This window comes from Pongo abelii, chromosome 2 (genome assembly GCF_028885655.2).
Source record: "Pongo abelii isolate AG06213 chromosome 2, NHGRI_mPonAbe1-v2.0_pri, whole genome shotgun sequence".
Taxonomy (NCBI): Eukaryota; Metazoa; Chordata; class Mammalia; order Primates; family Hominidae; genus Pongo; species Pongo abelii.
In genome coordinates this window covers 68,925,328-68,945,116 of record NC_085928.1, presented here as the reverse complement: position 1 = coordinate 68,945,116, position 19,789 = coordinate 68,925,328, and the positions used below count along the sequence as shown (strand labels likewise).

At 47.9% G+C, this 19,789-nt stretch overlaps 1 protein-coding gene and 1 long non-coding RNA gene across 7 annotated transcripts; one reads left to right on the top strand and one right to left on the bottom strand.

Moving 5' to 3' along the window:
- Positions 1-1,188: 1,188 nt before the first annotated feature.
- On the bottom strand, positions 1,189-7,438 carry RPUSD3 (RNA pseudouridine synthase D3). Of its 6 annotated transcripts, none has more exons than XM_002813468.6 (9): positions 7,281-7,438; positions 6,856-6,992; positions 5,586-5,630; positions 5,370-5,469; positions 4,092-4,199; positions 3,926-4,010; positions 3,572-3,695; positions 2,412-2,548; positions 1,189-1,591 (listed from the first exon to the last, which is right to left on the bottom strand). In XM_002813468.6, exons 1-9 carry the CDS (start codon positions 7,403-7,405, stop codon positions 1,400-1,402), a joined length of 1,053 nt encoding a protein of 350 aa, XP_002813514.2. In that variant the 5' UTR covers positions 7,406-7,438; the 3' UTR covers positions 1,189-1,399. The 6 variants fall into 6 exon arrangements, with proteins under 6 accessions (XP_002813514.2, XP_054407802.1, XP_009237002.1 ...); XM_054551827.2 differs by having other exon boundaries at positions 2,365-2,548; positions 7,281-7,436; XM_009238727.4 differs by having other exon boundaries at positions 7,116-7,395.
- Positions 6,992-19,227, top strand: LOC129058528 (uncharacterized). The gene is made up of 2 exons (XR_008523691.2): positions 6,992-7,128; positions 17,873-19,227. It is a non-coding gene; the product is annotated as an uncharacterized LOC129058528 (long non-coding RNA).
- Positions 19,228-19,789: the final 562 nt, after the last annotated feature.

Sequence of the window (19,789 nt, the reverse complement as noted above, 5' to 3'; positions counted from 1 at the left end):
TTATATTAATATGGAAATGATGTAAACTATACAGGAGGAGGTACGTAGGCTATATGCAAACACTGTGCCATTTTATATATAAGTGATTTGAGCATCCACGGGTTTTGGTATCAGATTTTTGGTGTCTGAAGGGGGTCCTGGAACCAATCCTCTGTGGACACTGAGGGGATGATGGTATTTTTTTTGTTTTCTTTTTTTTTTTCTTTGAGATGGAGTTTTGTTCTTGTCGCCCAGGCTGGAGTGTAGTGGCGTGATCTTGGCTCGCTGCAACCTCCACCTCCTGAGTTCAAGCAATTCTCCTGCCTCAGCCTCCTGAGGAACTGGGATTACAGGTGTCCACCACCACGCCGGGCTAATTTTTGTACTTTTAGTAGAGACGGGGTTTCGCCATGTTGGCCAGGCTGGTCTCAAACTCCTGACCTCCAGTGATCTGCTTACCTCGGCCTCCCAAAGTGCTGGGATTACAGGGGTGAGCCGCCACGTCTGGCCTGTTGTTTTCTTTTGAGACAGGGTCTCACTCTGTTGCCTAGGCTGGAGTGCAGATCACGGCTCACTGCAGCTTCAACCTCCTGGGCTCAGGTGACCCTCCCACCTCAGCCTCCCGGGTAGCTGGGACTATACGTGTGCACCACCACATCTAATTTTTTGTAGAGACAGGGTTCCTTTTTTTTTTTTTTTGAGATGAAGTCTCGCTCTTGTCTCCCAGGCTGGAGTGCAATGGCACCGCAACCTCTGCCTCCCGAGTTCAAGCGATTCTCCTGTCTCAGCCTCCCAAGTAGCTGGGATTACAGGTGCCCACCACCACGCCTGGCTAATTTTTGTATTTTTAGTAGAGACAGGGTTTCACCTTGTTGGCTAGGCTGGTCTCGAACTCCTGACCTCAGGTGATCTGCCCACCTTGGCCTCCCAAAGTGCTAGGATTACAGGTGTGAGCCACTGCACCCGGCCGAGACAGGGTTTCACCATGTTGCCCAAGTTGGTCTTGAATTGCTGGGTTCAAGTGGTCCTCCCATCTTGGCCTCCCAAAGTGCTGGGATTACAGACATAAGCCACTGCCCCTAGCCAAGATGGTAACTTTTATATGTATTTTACCACACAAACGCACAAAAATCTAACATCTCCCAGACAGGATCAGGATGGAAACCACCAAATAAAAAGACTACATAGTCAACTCAGCAGAAAGCAAGATCCGTAATAAACATTTACTTTCTTAGCAAATCCTCAAAACCATAACATGAGGTAGGAACTTTTATCACAAGTCTAGAGAGGTAAAGTTACTTGCCCAGTGCCACACAGCAAGCAAGTGGCCTGTCCAGGATGTGATCTTAGGTTTGTCTGACTGCAGAGCCCCCACCCTCACCTTCCAGTGTGTGTGAGGGGGTCAGGAACAGAGGGAGGACTATTGTAAGCAGAGCCCCAGGCACTGTAGGGTCCTGGAGAAATAAGGGGGCAGTGGTGCCAGGAGCTCGATGGGGGTGTCGCTGGCCCTGGTGCCTGGGAGGAGGAGCCGATGTAGGTGGAGGTGCAAGGGCAGCTGGGCAGCCTGGGAAGGGGTCAGGTGGAGGCATCTGAGGAGGGCTTCATCCAGGACCTGGAGCGGGAGAGGTACGTTGTGTTCAGCCCTACATTTTCCAAGCAGCTGAGTACCCAGCTCTAAGGGAAATGGGAGTAAGGCGGGTGCTTCCTCCATTCCCCACTGTTCTGCAACTGTTAATCATTTCCTCTTTGCACACAGATGTGCACATTCACACAGGCACTCACACTGCAGCAGAGACTTGCTAGGGGGTCACCCAATCAGTTTCCTCCTAGGCACATGCCTCAACTCCATTTCCCAGCCCTCTCACAGCTTGGTGAGACGTGAGTGAGCTCTAGCTGAATGTGGGTGGCAGTGTGTATGCCACTTCCACACCTGGCCCAGAAAAACCTTATCCACTTGAACCTACACTGTCTCCCCTCATCTGGCTGGATATCAACAGCCTGGGTCCCTGAGTACTTAGTGCTTGAAGCAGAGCCCACTCCCATTATTTGACCTTAACATGAAGGCACAGTTCTTGTGTTAAGACTCTGGTAGTCTGGGCTTAGTCTGTTAGAGCAGGTAGAGGCATCTGGTGTCCTAATACATGCATGCCTTTGACCCTTTGTACCAGACTCAAAGAACGGCAGACTTAAGAGGGCTTTAGAAATCAGCCACATCAACTCCCTTATAGAACACATGGACAGAATGAAGCCCAAGAGAGCGAGTGTTACTTGTCCAAGGCCACACACCAAGATGTGGGTACGGATACAGCCTTGGGAGCCAAAAGGGCTGCCTCCCAGTAGTCCCAAGCTGCACAGATAAGGTCTGGAGATGCTGCCCATGCTCACCTCTCCCTCCACCCCTCAGAAAGCAGCAGGCAGGTGGGCTGGAGTACCTGTCTTTGGGGCTTGTTCTCAGCTGGCAGCAGAAATCGCTGGCCCAGGACAGTGCCCACACGGGCAGAGTACATGTGGTCCCCAAGCACAGGGCAGAGCTGTAGTACCATGTGCACCTGTAGTTGACTGGAGAACACTGGGCAATAGGAAAGCCAGGAGAGACAGTGGGCAGCTGCTCGTTCTGTCCCACCCAGTATCACTCCTCCCCTTTTCCTTTGGGGAAACACCACCCCCTTTCTCAGATCATATGTTTTAGTGAGGTCAGTACTATGGCCCCTGCATCCAGAGAGGGACACATAACACGTCAGGACGATCACAGCTATCAATCTGCCTGGCTGTGAGATCCACTCATGATGAGATGCAACCCTGATTTAATTGTTGAAGCCACCGGGCATAAGGACTGTTCTTTCCTGCTGGGGTGCTAGCCTGAAGCTGCCTCCTCTAGCTGGGCCTGGTCACATACACCTCTGGGGGCCATCAAATGCACCCCAGGCTGCTGCTGATACCACTGTCTCCCCAGCCCCTTGCCTCCCTAAGCCAAGTGCAGTTTTTTTTTTTTTTTTTTAGCCAGCGTTTCCCTCTGTCTCCCAGGCTGGAGTGCAATGGTGTGATCTTCACTCACTGCAACTTCTATCTCCCGGGTTCAAGCGATTCTCCTGCCTCAGCCTCCCAAGTAGCTAGGATTACAGGTGCATGCCACCAACTCCAGCTAATTTTTGTATTTTTAGTAGAGATGGGGTTTCACCATGTTAGCCAGGCTGGTTTCGAACTCCTGACCTCAAGTGATCCATCCGCCTTGGCCTCCCAAAGTGCTGGGATTACAGGCGTGAGCCACTGCGCCTGGCTCAAGTGCAGTTTTTTTTGTTTTTTTTTTTAGATGAAGTCTCACTCTATCACCTAGGCTGGAGTGCAGTGGCGTGATCTTGGCTCATTGCAACTTCTGCCTCCCGGGTTCAAGCGATTCTCCTCCCTCAGCCTTCCCAGTAGCTGGTTTTACAGGCGCCTGCCACCGTGCCCAGCTAATTTTTGTAGTTTTTAGTTGAAACACGGTTTCACCATCTTGGCCAGACTGGTCTTGACCTCCGGACCTCGTGATCCACCTGCCTCAGCCTCCCAAATCAAGTGCAGTTTTAAAGGTTGGCTGGGGTGCCAGACCTACCTGTCAGTGGCTGCAGCTGGACCAGGGCACAGCCAGAGCCTGTGGCTACCACACGAAAGTGACTGAGAGTCTTCTTGACACCTTCCAGGATGTCCTTTCGGGATGGGGCCTTCACTGGAACTGTCTGTGGTGCCAGCCAAGAGTGAATAAGCCTTACACAGGCCTGGGAGCTATACCCAGACCCTCCCTGCTCCCAACAGACTCTGGGCAGGGCCACAGTATAGGCAGTGGTCACTTGCCTGTTTTAGGGGACAGGAGAGCCAGCCATCCCAAATCCATACCCCTGACTCCTCTCTGTAGGGGTACTCATATCTAGAAGCATCCTTCCTCTTCCCTGCCCAGACCCGGACTCACAAGATTGACCCCATCAATGTGTTCCAGTTTCAGGGCGGCCTGGATCTTCCCCTCAGAAGCAGCTGGGATCCCATCAGTGACAGCACTGAGAAAGGGGCAGGAGGAGGTCACAGGGTGGCTTGCTGGGACCTCCCCACCACTCTAGGAACCTCCCAGCACCTCTCACCAGTAGGTGGCTGTGGGCCTCTGGGCTCTCCGTGCATGGGTGAAGAACTTCTGGAGGCGACTAGCTGTCTGGGGACAGCTGGAGAGGAGTACAAGCCCAGAGCTTTCCCTGGAATAAGAAAACAAATCACAAAAGTTAAAGTCCCTTGAACTTGCCCACTAAAAAGGAAACTCTTAGGAACACTGACCTGCTTCAGGCCAAACACTAACACCAGGACTATAACCTAGACCACCTCCTGAGAAACAAGTAACGTTTCCCCTTCTTTGATAACAAGACTATGTAGCTTAATGTGTTTCTCATTTTGCCCCGGCCCCCAGGGAGCTCAGAGCCAAATGTCGTAACGATTGTCTACAATGTGCCAGAACTCTACTAGAAATTCTATATATATTAGCTCTTAAATAAGTTCTCCACAAAAAAGCTCATGAGTTTGTGGAACTGCAGAAATATTTCATCTTAAGTACCATCTTTAACTGATGGCAGTTAGAGGAAAGAGTATCATGGATCGACTAGCAATGCCTGCCACGAGTACAGTCATGGAGAAATGACTGCACACTGAGCATAGGTATTATTTTCTCTATTTTACCATTAGGGGAACTGAGGCTCAGGGAGGGTATTTTTTTTGTTTTGTTTTTTTGAGACATGGTCTCACTCAGGTTGTTTAGGCTCGAGTACAGTGGCGGGATCTCAGCTTATTGCAGCCGCCATCTTCTGAGCTCAGGTGATTCTCCCATCTCAGCCACCCGAGCACTACAGGCATGTGCTACTATGCCCAGCTAGGTTTTGTGTGTGTGTGTGTGTTTGTTTTGTTTTTTAAGTAAAGATAGGGTTTTGCCATGTTGCCCAGGCTGGTCTTGAACTCCTGGACTCAAGCAATCCTCCCACCTCGGCCTCCCAAAGTCCTAGCGATTACAGGCATGAGCCACCACACAGAAAGTTTTGTTGTTGTTTTCCAGAGATGGGGTCTATTTTGCCCAGGCTGGTCTCGAACTCCTGGGCTCAAGTGATCCTCTTGCCTTGGCCTCCTGAAGTGCTGGGATTACAGGTGTGAGTCACTGTGCCCAGCGTCAGGGAGGTGTCATGCTTTGCCTGGTATCACACCATTTGTACTTGAGGATTTGAACCCAGAGCCGTCGGCTTCCTCCTCTTCACAGTACTTGTATCCACCTCTATGATCTCAAACCTTCCCATGGAAAATGTCTCAGCTTATCCCCAAGCAGCTGTTTCCTCACCACAGATGGATGTCTGTACTCCTAGCTTCCTGTCACCCCTACCACTTACTTCCCAGATGCTCGGACAACCTGAAGCTCCTGCTTCCCGAGCCCTAGGGACTGGCTCAGCTCTGGCAGCACTGAGAACAATGTCAGCTCTCCTGGTTTTCCTGGAAAGTAAGAAAGAAAAATTACAAGAGGCCAAAGCTTCATGCCTTCACTTTTCCCTCCCTCAGACACGAAACCCCCTTCCGCTGCATTCCCTTCCCACATCCCCGGCCCATACCTGTCACTGGTAGACCCTGTGGCTTGTTCAACGTCACTAGAGGTCCTGAAACATACATCACACAAACATCGGCAAAAGCAACGGTAACCTTTTATGCAGCACTTAAAAGAGTTTCCAGAGCACTTTCTCACGCATCTTAGCACATGGCCCCATCATGACTCTCAGACATGAGTTATCTACCCCACACCAAACTGAACTTCTTTCTGTTCCTCTGCCACCTCAGAGCCTTGGCACTTGCTGTTTCCTCTGTCCCCAAATTTCCCAGGTCTGGCTCCCTATCATCTTGGCTCAAATGTCACATCACGGAGAGGTCTGAATCTCCAATCTAATGTCTGCCTTCCTCCTACAGTTCCTCACCATCATAACACCCTGTTTTAGTTTATGCATAGCACTTATCACTAGTAACTTGTTCATTTATTTTCTGACATCCATTTCTCCCGTTAGAGAGAAATTCATTTCTCCCCTGAGAGCAGAAACCATATCTATCTTTTTCAGCACTGTATAGCTTGCCTAGAACACTGCCTGGAACATAGCATATATTCAAGAAATAGTTGAGAAAAGGAATAAATCACTGAATGGAGAGTGAGGTTCAGAGAAATTCAGTTATTTTCCTAAAGCCACACAGCAAACTGATCACAGAGCCTAGGTATGTCTGACTCCAAAGCCTGTGTTTTGTCTGTCGATAAACAATAATTATTTATTTATGTATTTATTTAGACTGAGTCTTGCTCTGTCACCCCAGGCTGGAGCGCAGTAGCACGATCTCGGCTCACTGCAACCTCTGCTATCCGGGTTCAAGTGACTCTCCTGCCTCAGCCTCCCGAGTAGCTGGGATTACAGGCGGACGCCGCCACACCTGGCTAATTTTTGTATTTTTAGTAGAGACAGGGTTTCACCATGTTGGCCAGGCTAGTCTCGAACTCCTGACCTCAGGTGATCCGCCCGCGTCAGCCCCCTAAAGTGCTGGGATTACAGGCGTGACCCACCGCGGCCAATAAACAATAATCTAGTATAGCAACTCCCGTAACTGAGCGCCGGCTCTGTGCAAGGCTCGGTAGTTATTTGCATCCTCTCCCCACTCTTAACCCTACTGCATCATGGCAGTAGGGTTAAAAGTGGGGAGAGGGTGCAAATTAGGTGGCTCGTCCCAGCTGATGCTGCTAGTGGGAGGCAGAAGCAGGGCTGATCCCATGGCTTCAATGGAGAGCCCACCTGCACGCCGCGGCAGTCCCCTCTCAGTCCCTGTGCGGCCGTGCCTCTCACCCCTCACCTTTCCGGTCCACCACGGCTGCCCGCAGCGCATCAACCAACTCCTCCCGACTGAGGTTTTTTGGCAGCAGCCCCGGGAAGGGCTGGTCCCCGAGGGGCCCCGACCGTTGGCGGGAGCCGCGGAGTTGCCTCTGATGCCTGGACAAGGAGGGAGAAGCAATGGGAGTCATTCCGTCCCGAGGTGCCGCCCATTCCTATCTCCGGACGCCTCTTCCCAAATCCTGCGGCCTCTGACAAATGCCTCACAATGTCTGGGCTGACCTCGAAAATTCAGGTATGACCGGTCCCATTCTACAGCGGAGGGCACCGAGGCTCAGAGAGGCCAACGGGGCTGTTTTCGGGTAACATCTACTTGATCCAGATCCCGCACATGCCTTCCCCCTGCCCTAGCCTCCGTCCCGCATGAGAGAGGGAGTACTTAATCACCGGGCTTCGGTGCCAAAGCCTGCGTCCTCGGGCACTGGGCGGACACCCAGGCCCCGCCGCCAGCCACTCCAGACACGGCCCAAAACACGGCAGCCGTCCATCTCCCGAGCCAGGACAGCGCGCATGTGCGTCCAGAGGGGCAGACCCACGCTCCAGCCAGCGCGCTGATTGGTCAGTTGGAGTGTCAATCGGAATGGTGACCAAGTGGGACTCAGAGCCAGAGGAGGCGGGGCTTTTCCTCCACCCAGGAAGTAAATGCAGAAATGCGTTCCTATGCTTTTAGGGAGAGCGCGGTAGCAGAATTTGATCTCTTCAAAAACCCTGTCTTAGTAAAAAACCTAAAGCCGCCTTTGCAAAAATTATATTACAAAATTATGACAGCGAAAGAGATCTGATCTAACCAACCCTCAGCTTGCCTTTAACCTCCAAACGGTCCTTGGTCATTCCTGGGCTTGGGCCAAGCTAACTTTGGGAGAAATTTAGTTCGTAGTCTAGGTGATAATTGCCCTTCCCCCGAACTAAAGTGGCTTCATAGAGTTAATGAAAGCCCACCAGGTTAGGAGTAGTAGAGGGACCTGAATTTTGCTAAGGGTTAGAGGTAACTGATTACCAGCGGTTATTCCGGAGGTCACAGTGTTTGCAGCTTCCCCAGCTCAGGATTGTCCAACCTAAGATTGGCCTTTGGAGATGTCTTTTCAGGCTTTTGCATTTCTGACGGCCGGATCACCCCACCCGGACCCTCAACTCTTGGCTGTACTAGTCCTGTGGCCCCTCGAGGTCAGGAGATCGAGACCATCCTGGCTAACACGGTGAAACCACGTCTCTACTAAAAATACAAAAAAATTAGCTGGGCATGGTGGCGGGCGCCTGTAGTCCCAGCTACTCGGGAGGCTGAGGCAGAATGGCATGAATCCTGGAGGCGGAGCTTGCAGTGAGCCGAGATCGTGCCGTAGCACTCCAGCCTGGGCGACAGAGCGAGACTCCGTCTCAAAAAAAAAAAAAAAAGAAAAAGAAGAAGAACACAGAAAAAAAAAAAAAAAAGAATAATATAATGACTGCCCACATTCCTACCATCAGAATTAGTTATTGTGAAACTATATATATATGTATAGGTTTCCTGTCTTTCTTGTTTAAGAAATGAAAGGGATAAAAGTAAATTCCCCTTTACTGCCTGCTTCCAGTTTTCACTCCCTCCCCAGTCTCCACTTTGAGTTTGGTGTGAACATTTTCCTAATGTGGTTTTTTTTTTTTTTTTTTTCTGGAGACAGAGTCTCGCTCTGTCACCCAGGCTAGAGTAAAGTGGCCCGATCTCGACTCACTGCAACTTCCACCTCCCGGGTTCAAGCGATTCCCCTGCCTTAGCCTCCTGAGTAGCTGGGATTACAGGTGCGGTGCCCGCCACCACACCCGGCTAATTTTTTGTATTTTAGTGACGGGGTTTCACCATGTCGCCCAGGCTGGTCTCGAACTCCTGAGCTCAGGCAATCCGCCCGCCTTGGCCTCCCAAAGTGCTAGGATTACAGACGTGAGCCACTGCGCCTGGCCACTAATGTGTTTTTTTGCTTGCTCTGTCATCCAGGCTGGAGTGCAGTGGCACAATCACAGCTAACTGCAGCCTCAACCTCCCAGGCTCAAACGATCCTCCCACTTCAGTCTCCTGAGTAGCTGGGACTACAGGTGTGCACCACCACACCTGGCTAATTTTTTTTTTTTTTTTTTTTTTTTTTTAAGATATGGGGTCTCACGATGTTGCCCAGGCTGGTCTCAAACTCCTGGGCTCAAGATAAGAAAATAAAAATAACAAAATAATAATAAAAAAATCAAACTCTTGGGCTTAAGGGATTCTCCCACCTACTTCGGCCTCCCAGAGTGCTGGGATTAAAGGCCACACGGGGCCTTTGACAGACACTTTCTTTTTTTTTTTTTTCCTTTGAGATGGAGTCTCACTCTGTCACCCAGGCTGGAGTTCAGTGGCACGATCTTGGCTCACTGCAACCTCTGCCTCCTGGGTTCAAGCAATTCTCCTGCCCCAGCATCCCAAGTAGCTGAGACTACAGGCATGCACCATCATACCTGCCTAATTTCTTGTATTTTTTAGTAGAGACGGGGTTTCACCATGTTGACCAGGCTGGTCTCAAACTCCCCACCTCAGGTGATCCACCTGCCTCAGCCTCCCAAAGTGAGACACTTTCTAATAGGCTTTTTCATCCAGTGTTATACACCCCTATGAGGAAGGCAGGGTGAGTTGGGGCTCTGCCTTACAGATGAGGACACGGTGGCTGTTGTGGTTCTTTGTGTCCCTTAAAGGCATGCCAAAAGCTATGGGTGGGCTCAGAATGCCCCGGAAAGAAGTCAAATAACTGAAAAGAACAGTTGCACTGGTCACAGGAAAACCAGCCTGAGCTGCCGGCAGCCTCCAGGAGGTGTTGGGATGGCCTGCCCCTGCTTTCCATGCGGGTCCTGACCCAGAGAGAGCAGGCTCCAGGGGAATGGGGATCTGCGGAGGCAGGACATGGCCCGGTCTGCTTGTAAGGGAGTGCTGGGAGGGTGGAGTCTCACTCTTGAGGCACAGAGCTCAGCCAGCAGAAGAGGGGATGCAGGGATCAAGCCCCAGGCCCTGGGGCCTGAGGTGTGAGAGCTGCCTTTGATGGCTGAAGCCAGCCTTCCCAGGCCAGGCCAGGCCAGGCTGCTGTCTCTCCCCGAGGATGCATTTCTTGCTCTGTTATCAGCCCTGAGCTCTGAGAGAAGGGACTTTTTTTTTTTGAGACGGAGTCTCGTTCTGTTGCCCAGGCTGGAGTACAATGGCGCGATCTCGGCTCACTACAACCTCTGCCTTCTGGGTTCATTCTTCAGCCACAGCCTCCCAAGTAACTGAGATTACAGGCGCCTGCCACCACACCCTGCTAATTTTTGTATTTTTAGTAGAGATAGGGTTTCACCATGTTGACCAAGCTGGTCTTGAACTCCTGGCCTCCAGTTATCCACCTGACTCGGCCTCCCAAAGTGCTGGGATTACTGTCGTGAGCCACTGCACCTGGCCAGGAGGGACTTTCTTAAGAAGGTCACAAGAGGACTCAGCACCTGCCAACTCCCAAGTAGAGCCTGGGCAGGGGGTGGGAGGTGTCCCCGGGGACCCCAGTGCATGAGAACCCTGTGCCTGCACGGCCCTCCACCAGGAGGCCAGGCCTCAGAGGCAGGCCAGCATTGGAGCCACTTACCACATGAATGAATGTCTGTGTCCCCCCAAACTCATGTGTTGACACCTCATCCCCAAGGTGATGGCATCTGGAGGTGGCACCTTTGGGAGGTGATGGGGTCATGAGGGTGGGGCACTTGTGGTTGGGATTAGTGCCCTTATACAAGAGGCCCCAGAGAGCTCCCTCGCCCCTTCCGCCATGTGACCACAGTGGGAAGATGGCAGGCATGACCCAGAAAGTGGGCCCTCACCAGACACCCAGTATGCCAGCTGATCTTGGACTGCTAGCCTCCAGAACTGTGAACATTATATTGCTGTTGTTAGAGAGACCCAATTTACAGTATTTTGTCACAGCAGCCCCAACAGACTAAGACGTATGACTGCGAGCTCTGAAAATGCAGCCAGCACCACATGTTGGAATCATGATATTTGGGATGTGTTGGGGTAAACCACATGCATTAGTAAAATAAACTGTTCAACACCTGTGAAAAGAAGAGAAAAAATATAAATGAAATAAACTGTTACTTTCTGAAGGGGTGGGTTGCCCCTCCACACCTGTGGGTGTTTCTCGTTAGGTGGAACGAGAGACTTGGAAAAGAAAAAGACACAAAGTATAGAGAAAGAAATAAGGGGGCCCAGGGGACCAGCGTTCAGCATATGGAGGATCCTGCCAGCCTCTGAGTTCCCTTAGTATTTATTGATCATTCTTGGGTGTTTCTCGGAGAGGGGGATGTGTCAGGGTCACAGAATAATAGTGGAGAGAAGGTCAGCAGATAAACACATGAACAAAGGTCTCTGCATCATAGACAAGGTAAAGAATTAAGTGCTGTGCTTTAGATATGTATACACATAAACATCTCAATGCCTTACAGAGCAGTGTTGTTGTCCACATGTCCCACCTCCAGCCCTAAGGCGGTTTTCCCCTCTCAGTAGATGGAACATACAATCGGGTTTTATACCGAGACATTCCATTGCCCAGGGACGGACAGGAGACAGTTACCTTCCTCTTGTCTCAGCTGCAAAGAGGCATTCCTTCCTCTTATACTAATCCTCCTCAGCACAGACCCTTTACGGGTGTCAGGCTGGGGGACGGTCAGGTCTTTCCCTTCCCACGAGGCCATATTTCAGACTATCACATGGGGAGAAACCTTGGACAATACCTGGCTTTCCTAGGCAGAGGTCCCTGCAGCCTTCCGCAGTGTTTGTGTCCCTGGGTACTTGAGATTAGAGAGTGGTGATGACTCTTAATGAGCATGCTGCCTTCAAGCATCTGTTTAAGAAAGCACATCGTGCACAGCCCTTAATCCATTTAACCCTGAGTTGACACAGCACATGTTTCAGAGAGCACGGGGTTGGGGGTAAGGTTATAGATTAACAGCATCTCAAGGCAGAAGAATTTTTCTTAGTACAGAACAAAATGGAGTCTCCTATGTCTACTTCTTTCTACACAGACACAGTAACAATCTGATCTCTCTTTCTTTTCCCCACATTTCCCCCTTTTCTTTTCGACAAAACCGCCATTGTCATCATGGCCCGTTCTCGATGGTCGCTGTCTCTTTGGAGCTGTTGGGTACACCTGCAGACTAACAACAGACAAAACAGGCACACAAGGATTAATATGAAATTTATAATGGCAGTACTTCCGATGGTCTTAACCCAAGTGACAGGGTTAAGATTTGCGAGGCCATCAGCAACTCCTGCGATTGCCTCAGTTCCTGGCACCAAATTTAAATGGGCTTTTGATGTTTCAAAAATTTGTTCTTTTAATTTGGAAATGTCTAAAGTGAGATTATCTTCTCTTCCCTGTAGATGGTATCTAACCATGTCCCAGTGATGCTCAGACTCATTATAAACTTGGGGTGTAATACAAAAATCTGACATATTCCAGTCACATTGTAACTGGAAATGATGTTCTAAGCTCAAGAGCCTGTCTCCCATCCAAATGACAGTTTGTCTAAGATCATTAATTTGATTTGCCAATTTTTGATCAATACCAGATTGTGAATTTCACAATCTTGTATAATTTTTTTGCCAATCATTAACAAAGTTTACAGACTGAACAGAAGAGTGCAACGCAACTCCTGCCACAGCAGCTGTAGCTGTGACTGCAATTAATCCCATAATCACTGTAATTAAAGTAAAAATGAATCTTTTGGATCTATTTAAAATGCCAATACTTCAGTCAAAATATGGACGGATGGCAAGGCCTCCCAAGGTCAGTCCATGGACACAGAGATCCACACGCCTTCTCTTGCTTTCACCAGCAGAATACGGTGCTGCCAATTAAAAGTCGAATCAATGCGAGTAAACAATCTAGTTTTCACAGGTTATAGTTTGAGAGTCTGGTTTAATAACCCTATTTCCTACAACTAGCATATAAGGGGGCTTTATGCAACTTGTAAAGGAACCGTTAGACTGGAATTTAGGTCGATAGTATAAAATGGCTTACGATCTCGTTTCTAAAGTTTTATTTCCAGACCAAATCCTAATGTGGTATGAGGCTACAGTAAGCGTCCATAATTCTGGATGTTCAGGACCAGAAACAGGACTTATTATTTTTGGTCTTGGGATAGAGATTCCTTTTTCTCCCCATTCCCAAGTATAGAAAAACTGTAATTTTTTATGCTTATTGTTTGTCTAAACTTTCTGTTAAGTCGCTATCAACAACTGGACTCACTTGTGCACTGGGACACGACTGAGTTTGCCCTGAGCAATTGTGGTAGAATTGAACTTGAGATGACCAACCTATAATAGTTCCAAATTCATTGTTTTGTAATATTACCACACTATTGGCCACGCATTCTTCCCAAACTAAAACTTCTGTATTTTTTGATCCTTTGGGAATTTCCTTGGGGCAAGGTTTCCCTTTAGGTCTAAATTTTAATGATCTTTGATAAGAAAAGTCTTGTAAATTATTTACCCATGGCCTGAGTGACATCCCGCTTACCATGTGATAAGTGAATCTACTGATGGGACTGACAGTAGGTACTTCTACCAACCAATTTTGAACTGCAGGCATTAAACATCCTGGTGCTCTCCCTAGGCAAATAGGAGGATAACAATACCCAATGGAAATATTTATCATCATCCCTTCTTCCTCAGGTTTGGCAGGGCAGCGATCATCTGTGGGGCCAGGTACCCATACACTATCATTAACATATACTTCAATAGGATTATCCATCCATGTGACTGGTGTTTCCATCTCCATGGAGGCGCTTTTCTTTGCATCTCTGATGGGTTCATTGTAGAACTTCAAATGTCTAGTGAGTATCCAAACAGTAAGCTGATTTTCTCCTGGTGAAACACAAGCAAAATCTCTCCCCCACGTTATCACCTTCCCTATTTCCCATGTCTTACTTTTATTATCTTTCCACCAAATCAGTTTTCCTTCATGTGGGCTGTTCTTTTTACCAGTAAGATGTTGTTCTGCAGAAGTAGTAGTCTGATTTCTATAAATGTTTAAAAAATTTAAAGTATAGAGTGCTAGATTAAGTTGCATCTGAGGAGTGGTACACTCCTTACTGTCTCCCCCTTCTTTTTGTTTAACTAATTGAGTTTTCAGTGTTCTATTAGTTCTTTCAACTATGGCCTGTCCTTGGGAATTATAGGGAATTCCTGTTGTATGTGAAATTTTCCACTGATTTAAGAATTTTTGGAAAGCTTTACTACAATATCCTGGTCCATTGTCAGTTTTAATTTTTTCTGGAACTCCCATTACAGCAAAACAAGATAATAAATGTTTTTTAACATGGGAAGTACTTTCTTGATTATCTGGCCCTAAACAATGTAAAATCCTAGTACTTTGATACACTTCTGAGGCTGTGCCTATGCTGACAAGTCCCGTAACAGCCTTTTGTTTAGATCAATTTTTTGGCCACTGATTTAAAGCAATGATAGAGACATCTGCTCCAGTGTCTACTAACCCTTCAAACTGTTTTCCTTGAATAATGGCCTTACACACAGGTCTGTTCTCTGAGACCTGACTTGCCCAATATGTAGCCTTTCCTTTCGGATCAGTGCTTCCAGACCCTCCTGTTCTTTTTATCTCACTATTTCCAACCTTAATATAAGGAGGAGTAATAATTGAGCAATCCTGTCTCCTGGACTGGCACTCCAAGGAATTGAAGAACTAATAACCAATTGAATTTCGCCTTTATAATCTGAATCAACCACACCAGTATGAATTTGAACCCCCTTTAGATTTAGACTTGAGCTTCCCAAGATTAGTCCTACAGTCCCCTCAGGCAGCGGGCCATATACCCCGTGGGGATTTTTTGTGGGGGGCTCCGCTGGAAGCAGAGAGACTTCTTGTATAGTACATAAATCTACTGCTACACTGCCGCTTGTGGCGGGGGACAATTGTTGTATTGTGGTAACTGGCTTATTCCCTGAGGTACTTGGGACAGTGGGGGTTGTTGTCCCTGAAAACCCTGAGGAACAAAGGGCTGAATTGGGAATGCCCCAGTTTGTTGCTGGGCCTGAGTCTGGCCCCTTTGCTTGTTTCCCGACAATGGTTGCCCATTTCTATCAAATTTAGAACAACATTGACTAGCCCAATGTATTCCTTTTTTACATCTTGGACATAAGTCAGGTGGCTTTTTACCTGTTGTTGTAGTAGCTTGAATAGTTATATTCTGTTTATTTGAGACTGGACAATTCTTTTTTAAATGACCAATTTGACCACAATTATAACATTTCCCTCTAAATGTTCTAACTTGTCCTCCTAAAACAACTCCCGCTATTGCTTGAGCCATAAGCATAGCTTTATGCATAGCTCCTCCAATTCCATCACAGGCTTTTACATACTCTGAGATTACATCTGATCCTGCAGGAAACTTTCCTTTTAATGGCTTAATGGCTGATTGACACTCAGGACTGGCGTTTTCGTATGCCATCAACTCCACTATAACCTTACGGGTATTTTCATTGGCAATTGACTTTTGAGCAACATCTTGGAGCCTTGCCACAAAATCAGGGTAGGGCTCTTTCGAACCTTGTCTTACTGTATTAACTGAGGGGCAGGCAGTTCCTGGGTCTTGGATTTTTTCCCAGGCTCTAAGACAGATAGCTCTAACTTGCTCAATGGCCTCATTTTGCATTAATGCTTGTTGGCTAATAGTGCTCCAATTTTGACCTGTTCCTAATAGTTGATCTGCATCTATGTTAACTGGAGGATTGGTAGCCCTATTTCTTCGGACCTGTTCTTGTGCCCCATCAATCCACCAAGTCTTAAATTGTGAAAATTGAGAGGGTGAGAGAGATGATTTTGCCAGAATCTCCCAATCATAAGGAATGAGTCTATGTCCATGGCCAATGGAATCTAATAATGTCCTCATATAAGGGGAGTTGGGTCCATACTGTTTTACTCCCTCTTTCATATCTTTTAGCATTTTTATAGAAAAAGACTTGTATCTGGCCTCAACTGTTGGAGGCTCTCCCTCTTGGGTCCCTTCTCTAGGTAGTATCAATTCTAACATTAGTGGGAATGGCCACGCCTCAATATCTCCTTGCTTTCTTGACTCATCCATAATTTTACGTAATGCCCTACCCTGTCTATTAGGTGGTGCTGTAGGATTAAGTCTCACAGTGGGCGGCTGAGGGTATGGCGCCCTGCCCTGTGGTGCTGGGAGCATTCCTGGATGTCCATACTGTCTTTCTGGGGGTGGCCAATACTGAAGTTTGGCTGGCGGCCAGTATTGATAAGCTACTGGGGTTGGGTCTTATTTTCTCTAACCTGTGTTTGAGGTTGTAATGTTACGGGCATCTGACCTGCTGGAAGAGGACTTGTCCCTCGTGGTTTAGACTCTGATGGCCCCACTAATTCTGGACCTTTTTCTTCTAATTTTAACGTTTCAGGATATATCACCTCCTGTAATTGATTATAGTCAACACTTTGCATTGCCTGAGCCATTACCAGCTCTGCTACATATTCACAATGTAAACTTTCCATTTCTTTCTGGGATTTTCTCCCTGCCTCTTCTTTACAATCTATTACACAGCCTTCAGGGGCATCAGAAACTGAAACGCTATCTTATTCTGTTTGAAATGGTTCTAAAGCTGCTTTAATAATGGCCCAATCATTCCATACTGTAAGTGGGATGATTTTACCCTCCCTACTTGCTTGTTTTAATTCTTTGCCAATTTTTTTCCAATCTTTTAGATCTAAAGTTCCCTGTTCTGGAAACCATGGGCAAAATTGTTCTATTGTTCGAAATGGCTTGATCAGATTTTTTGTAGATACTCTAACTCCCCCTCTTTTTAAAAGAATCTTAATAAAGCTGAGATAAGAGGCATATTTACTTTCAGTTTTACTTTTAGTTTGCCCCATTGTTAGCCTGGCTTCTTCCGAGTGCACAAGCTTACCGTAAGCCTGCCTGTAGACGTACTAGGGATCTCTTGTTGACTTGTCCTCAATGACCACACTCGAGCGTACCTTCACCCTAGAGAAAAGCCCCCACGTTGGGTACCAGATGAAGGGGTGGGTTGCCCCTCCACCTGTGGGTGTTTCTCGTCATGTGGAACGAGAGACTTGGAAAAGAAAGAGACACAGAGACAAAGTATAGAGAAAGAAAAAAGGGGGCCCAGGGGACCGGCGTTCAGAATACGGAGGATCCACCCCAGCCTCTGAGTTCCCTTAGTATTTATCGATCATTATTGGGTGTTTCTCGGAGACGGGGATGTGGCAGGATCTTAGGATAATAGTGGAGAGAAGGTCAGCAGGTAAACACGTGAACAAAGGTCTCTGCATCATAAACAAGGTAAAGAAGTAAGTGCTGTGCTTTAGATATGCATATCCATAAACATCTCAATGCCTTAAAGAGCAGTATTGCTCCTCGCATGTCCCACCTCCAGCCTTAAGGCGGTTTTCCCCTATCTTAGTAGATGGAATATACAATCGGGTTTTACACCAAGACATTCCATTGCCCAGGGACGAGCAGGAGACAGATACCTTCCTCATGTCTCAACTGCAAAGAGGCGTTCCTTCCTCTTTTACTAATCCTCCTCAGCACAGACCCTTTACGGGTGTCAGGCTGGGGGACGGTCAGGTCTTTCCCTTCCCGCTAGGCCATATCTCAGGCTATCACATGGGGAGAAACCTTGGACAATACTCGGCTTTCGTAGGCTGAGGTCCCTGCAGCCTTCCTCAGTGTTTTGTGTCCCTGGGTACTTGAGATTAGGGAGTGGTGATGACTCTTAATGAGCATGCTGCCTTCAAGCATTTGTTTAGCACATCGTGCACAGCCCTTAATCCATTTAACCCTGAGTTGACACAGCACAGGTCTCAGGGAGCACAGGGTTGGGGATAGGGTTACAGATTAGAATGGAGTCTCTTATGTCTACTTTCTATACAGACACATTAACAATCTGATCTCTCTTTCTTTTCCCCACAACCAAGGGCCCAGCTCCTAACATGCAGGTGTCACCAGAGAGAGAGATGCATCACTGTGCCCAGCACCATAGCTCTGGCTCAGAGAGTTTGCCTGAGAAAGCAGCAGGCAGAAAACAGAAGGTGCGAGTTGCTCCCAAAGGAACTGACTTCATGTGCAACAGAGCTCGGAGAAGTCCATGCCTAAGCGCACTCTCCAGAACAGCGGAGGTTGTGCTGAAAGGCAACTGGGAGGTGACGGAGAGCCTGGGAGGTGTGGGCTACACTGGAGGCCAGCAAGTCTGCCAGAGAGAAACGGAAAAAAAGACAGCTGAGAAGAGCTCTCCTGGGGTCAGAACAAAGCTCAATATCTTCTTTGACAAAGAATGTAACATCAAAATAGCCAACTATGGGTTTAGTTCAACATTTGCAAAGAGAGACAACATTGCAAAGAGAACGTTTAATGGGACTCTCCCTTATGCAGGCCCAGAACTCTTCCTGGGCCATGGGTACCAATGCCCAGCCATCAACATTTGGAGCCTTGGCATCATCATATGCAAAATGGTGGCTGGGGCCCTGCCATTTTATGAGCAGAACTGTAAGGATATACTGAAAAAAAAAAAAAAAACTAAAAACTAAAAACAATATGCTACTTTTTTATTCATTTTATGGAAAAAAATATTTAAAAATTCTTCACACTCAACCCCAGGGAGCAGCTCCTACTGGACCAGCTGTTGAGGGACTCCTGGGTCAATAGCCACCAGAAGACGTGGTTCAAGCCATACAGAGAGCCACTCCTGGACCTCCCAGGCTCCCCAACAACCCAGCTCATAGTGGCCATGGGATTCTAGGCAGAGCATATCGCGGAAGCGATATTAAAAAAAAAATACGGTCATCCCATGGCCACCTACCTAATCACGGAGTTCAGAAAAGTGCAGAGGAGAAAGGGCTCCAATATCGGAGCACAATCCCTCCCTCCTCGGGGTCCCACCTGTCCTTCCCCATCTGCCACAGTTAAGTCAACCTTCCCTGTCCAATCTAGAGGAGGACTCAAAACCAGCCGACCTTTCCCACTTTCTAATTCACAGAAGCATGAACACCATCCTGGGAGTCAGGGCAGAACCCTACTTGGCCTGGAGATGAAGCCAGCCATTCCCAGCAAAGCCCCCCAGCATAAGCCTGTGGCTTCACCCTCCACAGAGCACTAGCAGCCATGGAGAAAACCCTGAAGGAGCCTTGTCTCAGGGAACCCACCGGGAAGTTGGCTTGCTCCATGTGGAAGACCTAGAAGAGGTGGCTTGGTCTGAGGGAACCCCCCGGGAAGCTGGATGGTATAATCTCAGTCTCTGTGACTAAAAGGAGCCATGGCTGCCATGGGCAAAAGATGTTTCAGTTTCATGCTACAATTATGTTGTTTCGGACTAGCACAAAAAAGTCCAAGGGAGAAATAAGGCAGCACCAGTGAACCCAGTGGACAGCTGGGCAGAGACAAAAACCAAGTGGGTGGGGCAGTCAAGCTACACTTCCTGTGTTTTATTACCTTTATTAAGTTCTTCTTAATATTATTTTAATTGGCAAATCATGCTTGTATTCATTTATAAGATACAGTGTGGGGATTAGATAGATGTGTGCACCATGGAATGACAAAATCACACTCCATAGTATCTGCATCACCTCAGAAAGACACATTCCACGTGATGTCCCTGAAGTGTCCATCTAAAAAAGTTGACCTCATAGAAATAGCGAGTAGGTCAATGGTGAACGATGGCTGGGGAGCAGATGTGTGGAGGGGTGGCAGAGGGAAGAAATGGGGGCTTGTCGGTCAAGAAACCACAGTCTCAGTTGGACAGGAGGAAGAGGTTTTGACATCTAGTGCACAGCAGGGTGACCAGAGTCAATGAGAATGTGTTGCATTTTGCAAAACACCTGAGAGAGTCCATGTCGAAT

Coding starts and splice junctions, on each gene's coding strand:
- RPUSD3 (XM_002813468.6), bottom strand. CDS start 7,405: ATGCGCGCTGTCCTGGCTCGGGAGATGGACGGCTGCCGTGTTTTGGGC. Junction 4,200..5,369: donor GTTGTCCGAGCATCTGGGAA/GTAAGTGGTAGG, acceptor TTCTTATTCCAG/GGAAAGCTCTGGGCTTGTAC. Junction 3,696..3,925: donor ACATTGATGGGGTCAATCTT/GTGAGTCCGGGT, acceptor CTGGCACCACAG/ACAGTTCCAGTGAAGGCCCC.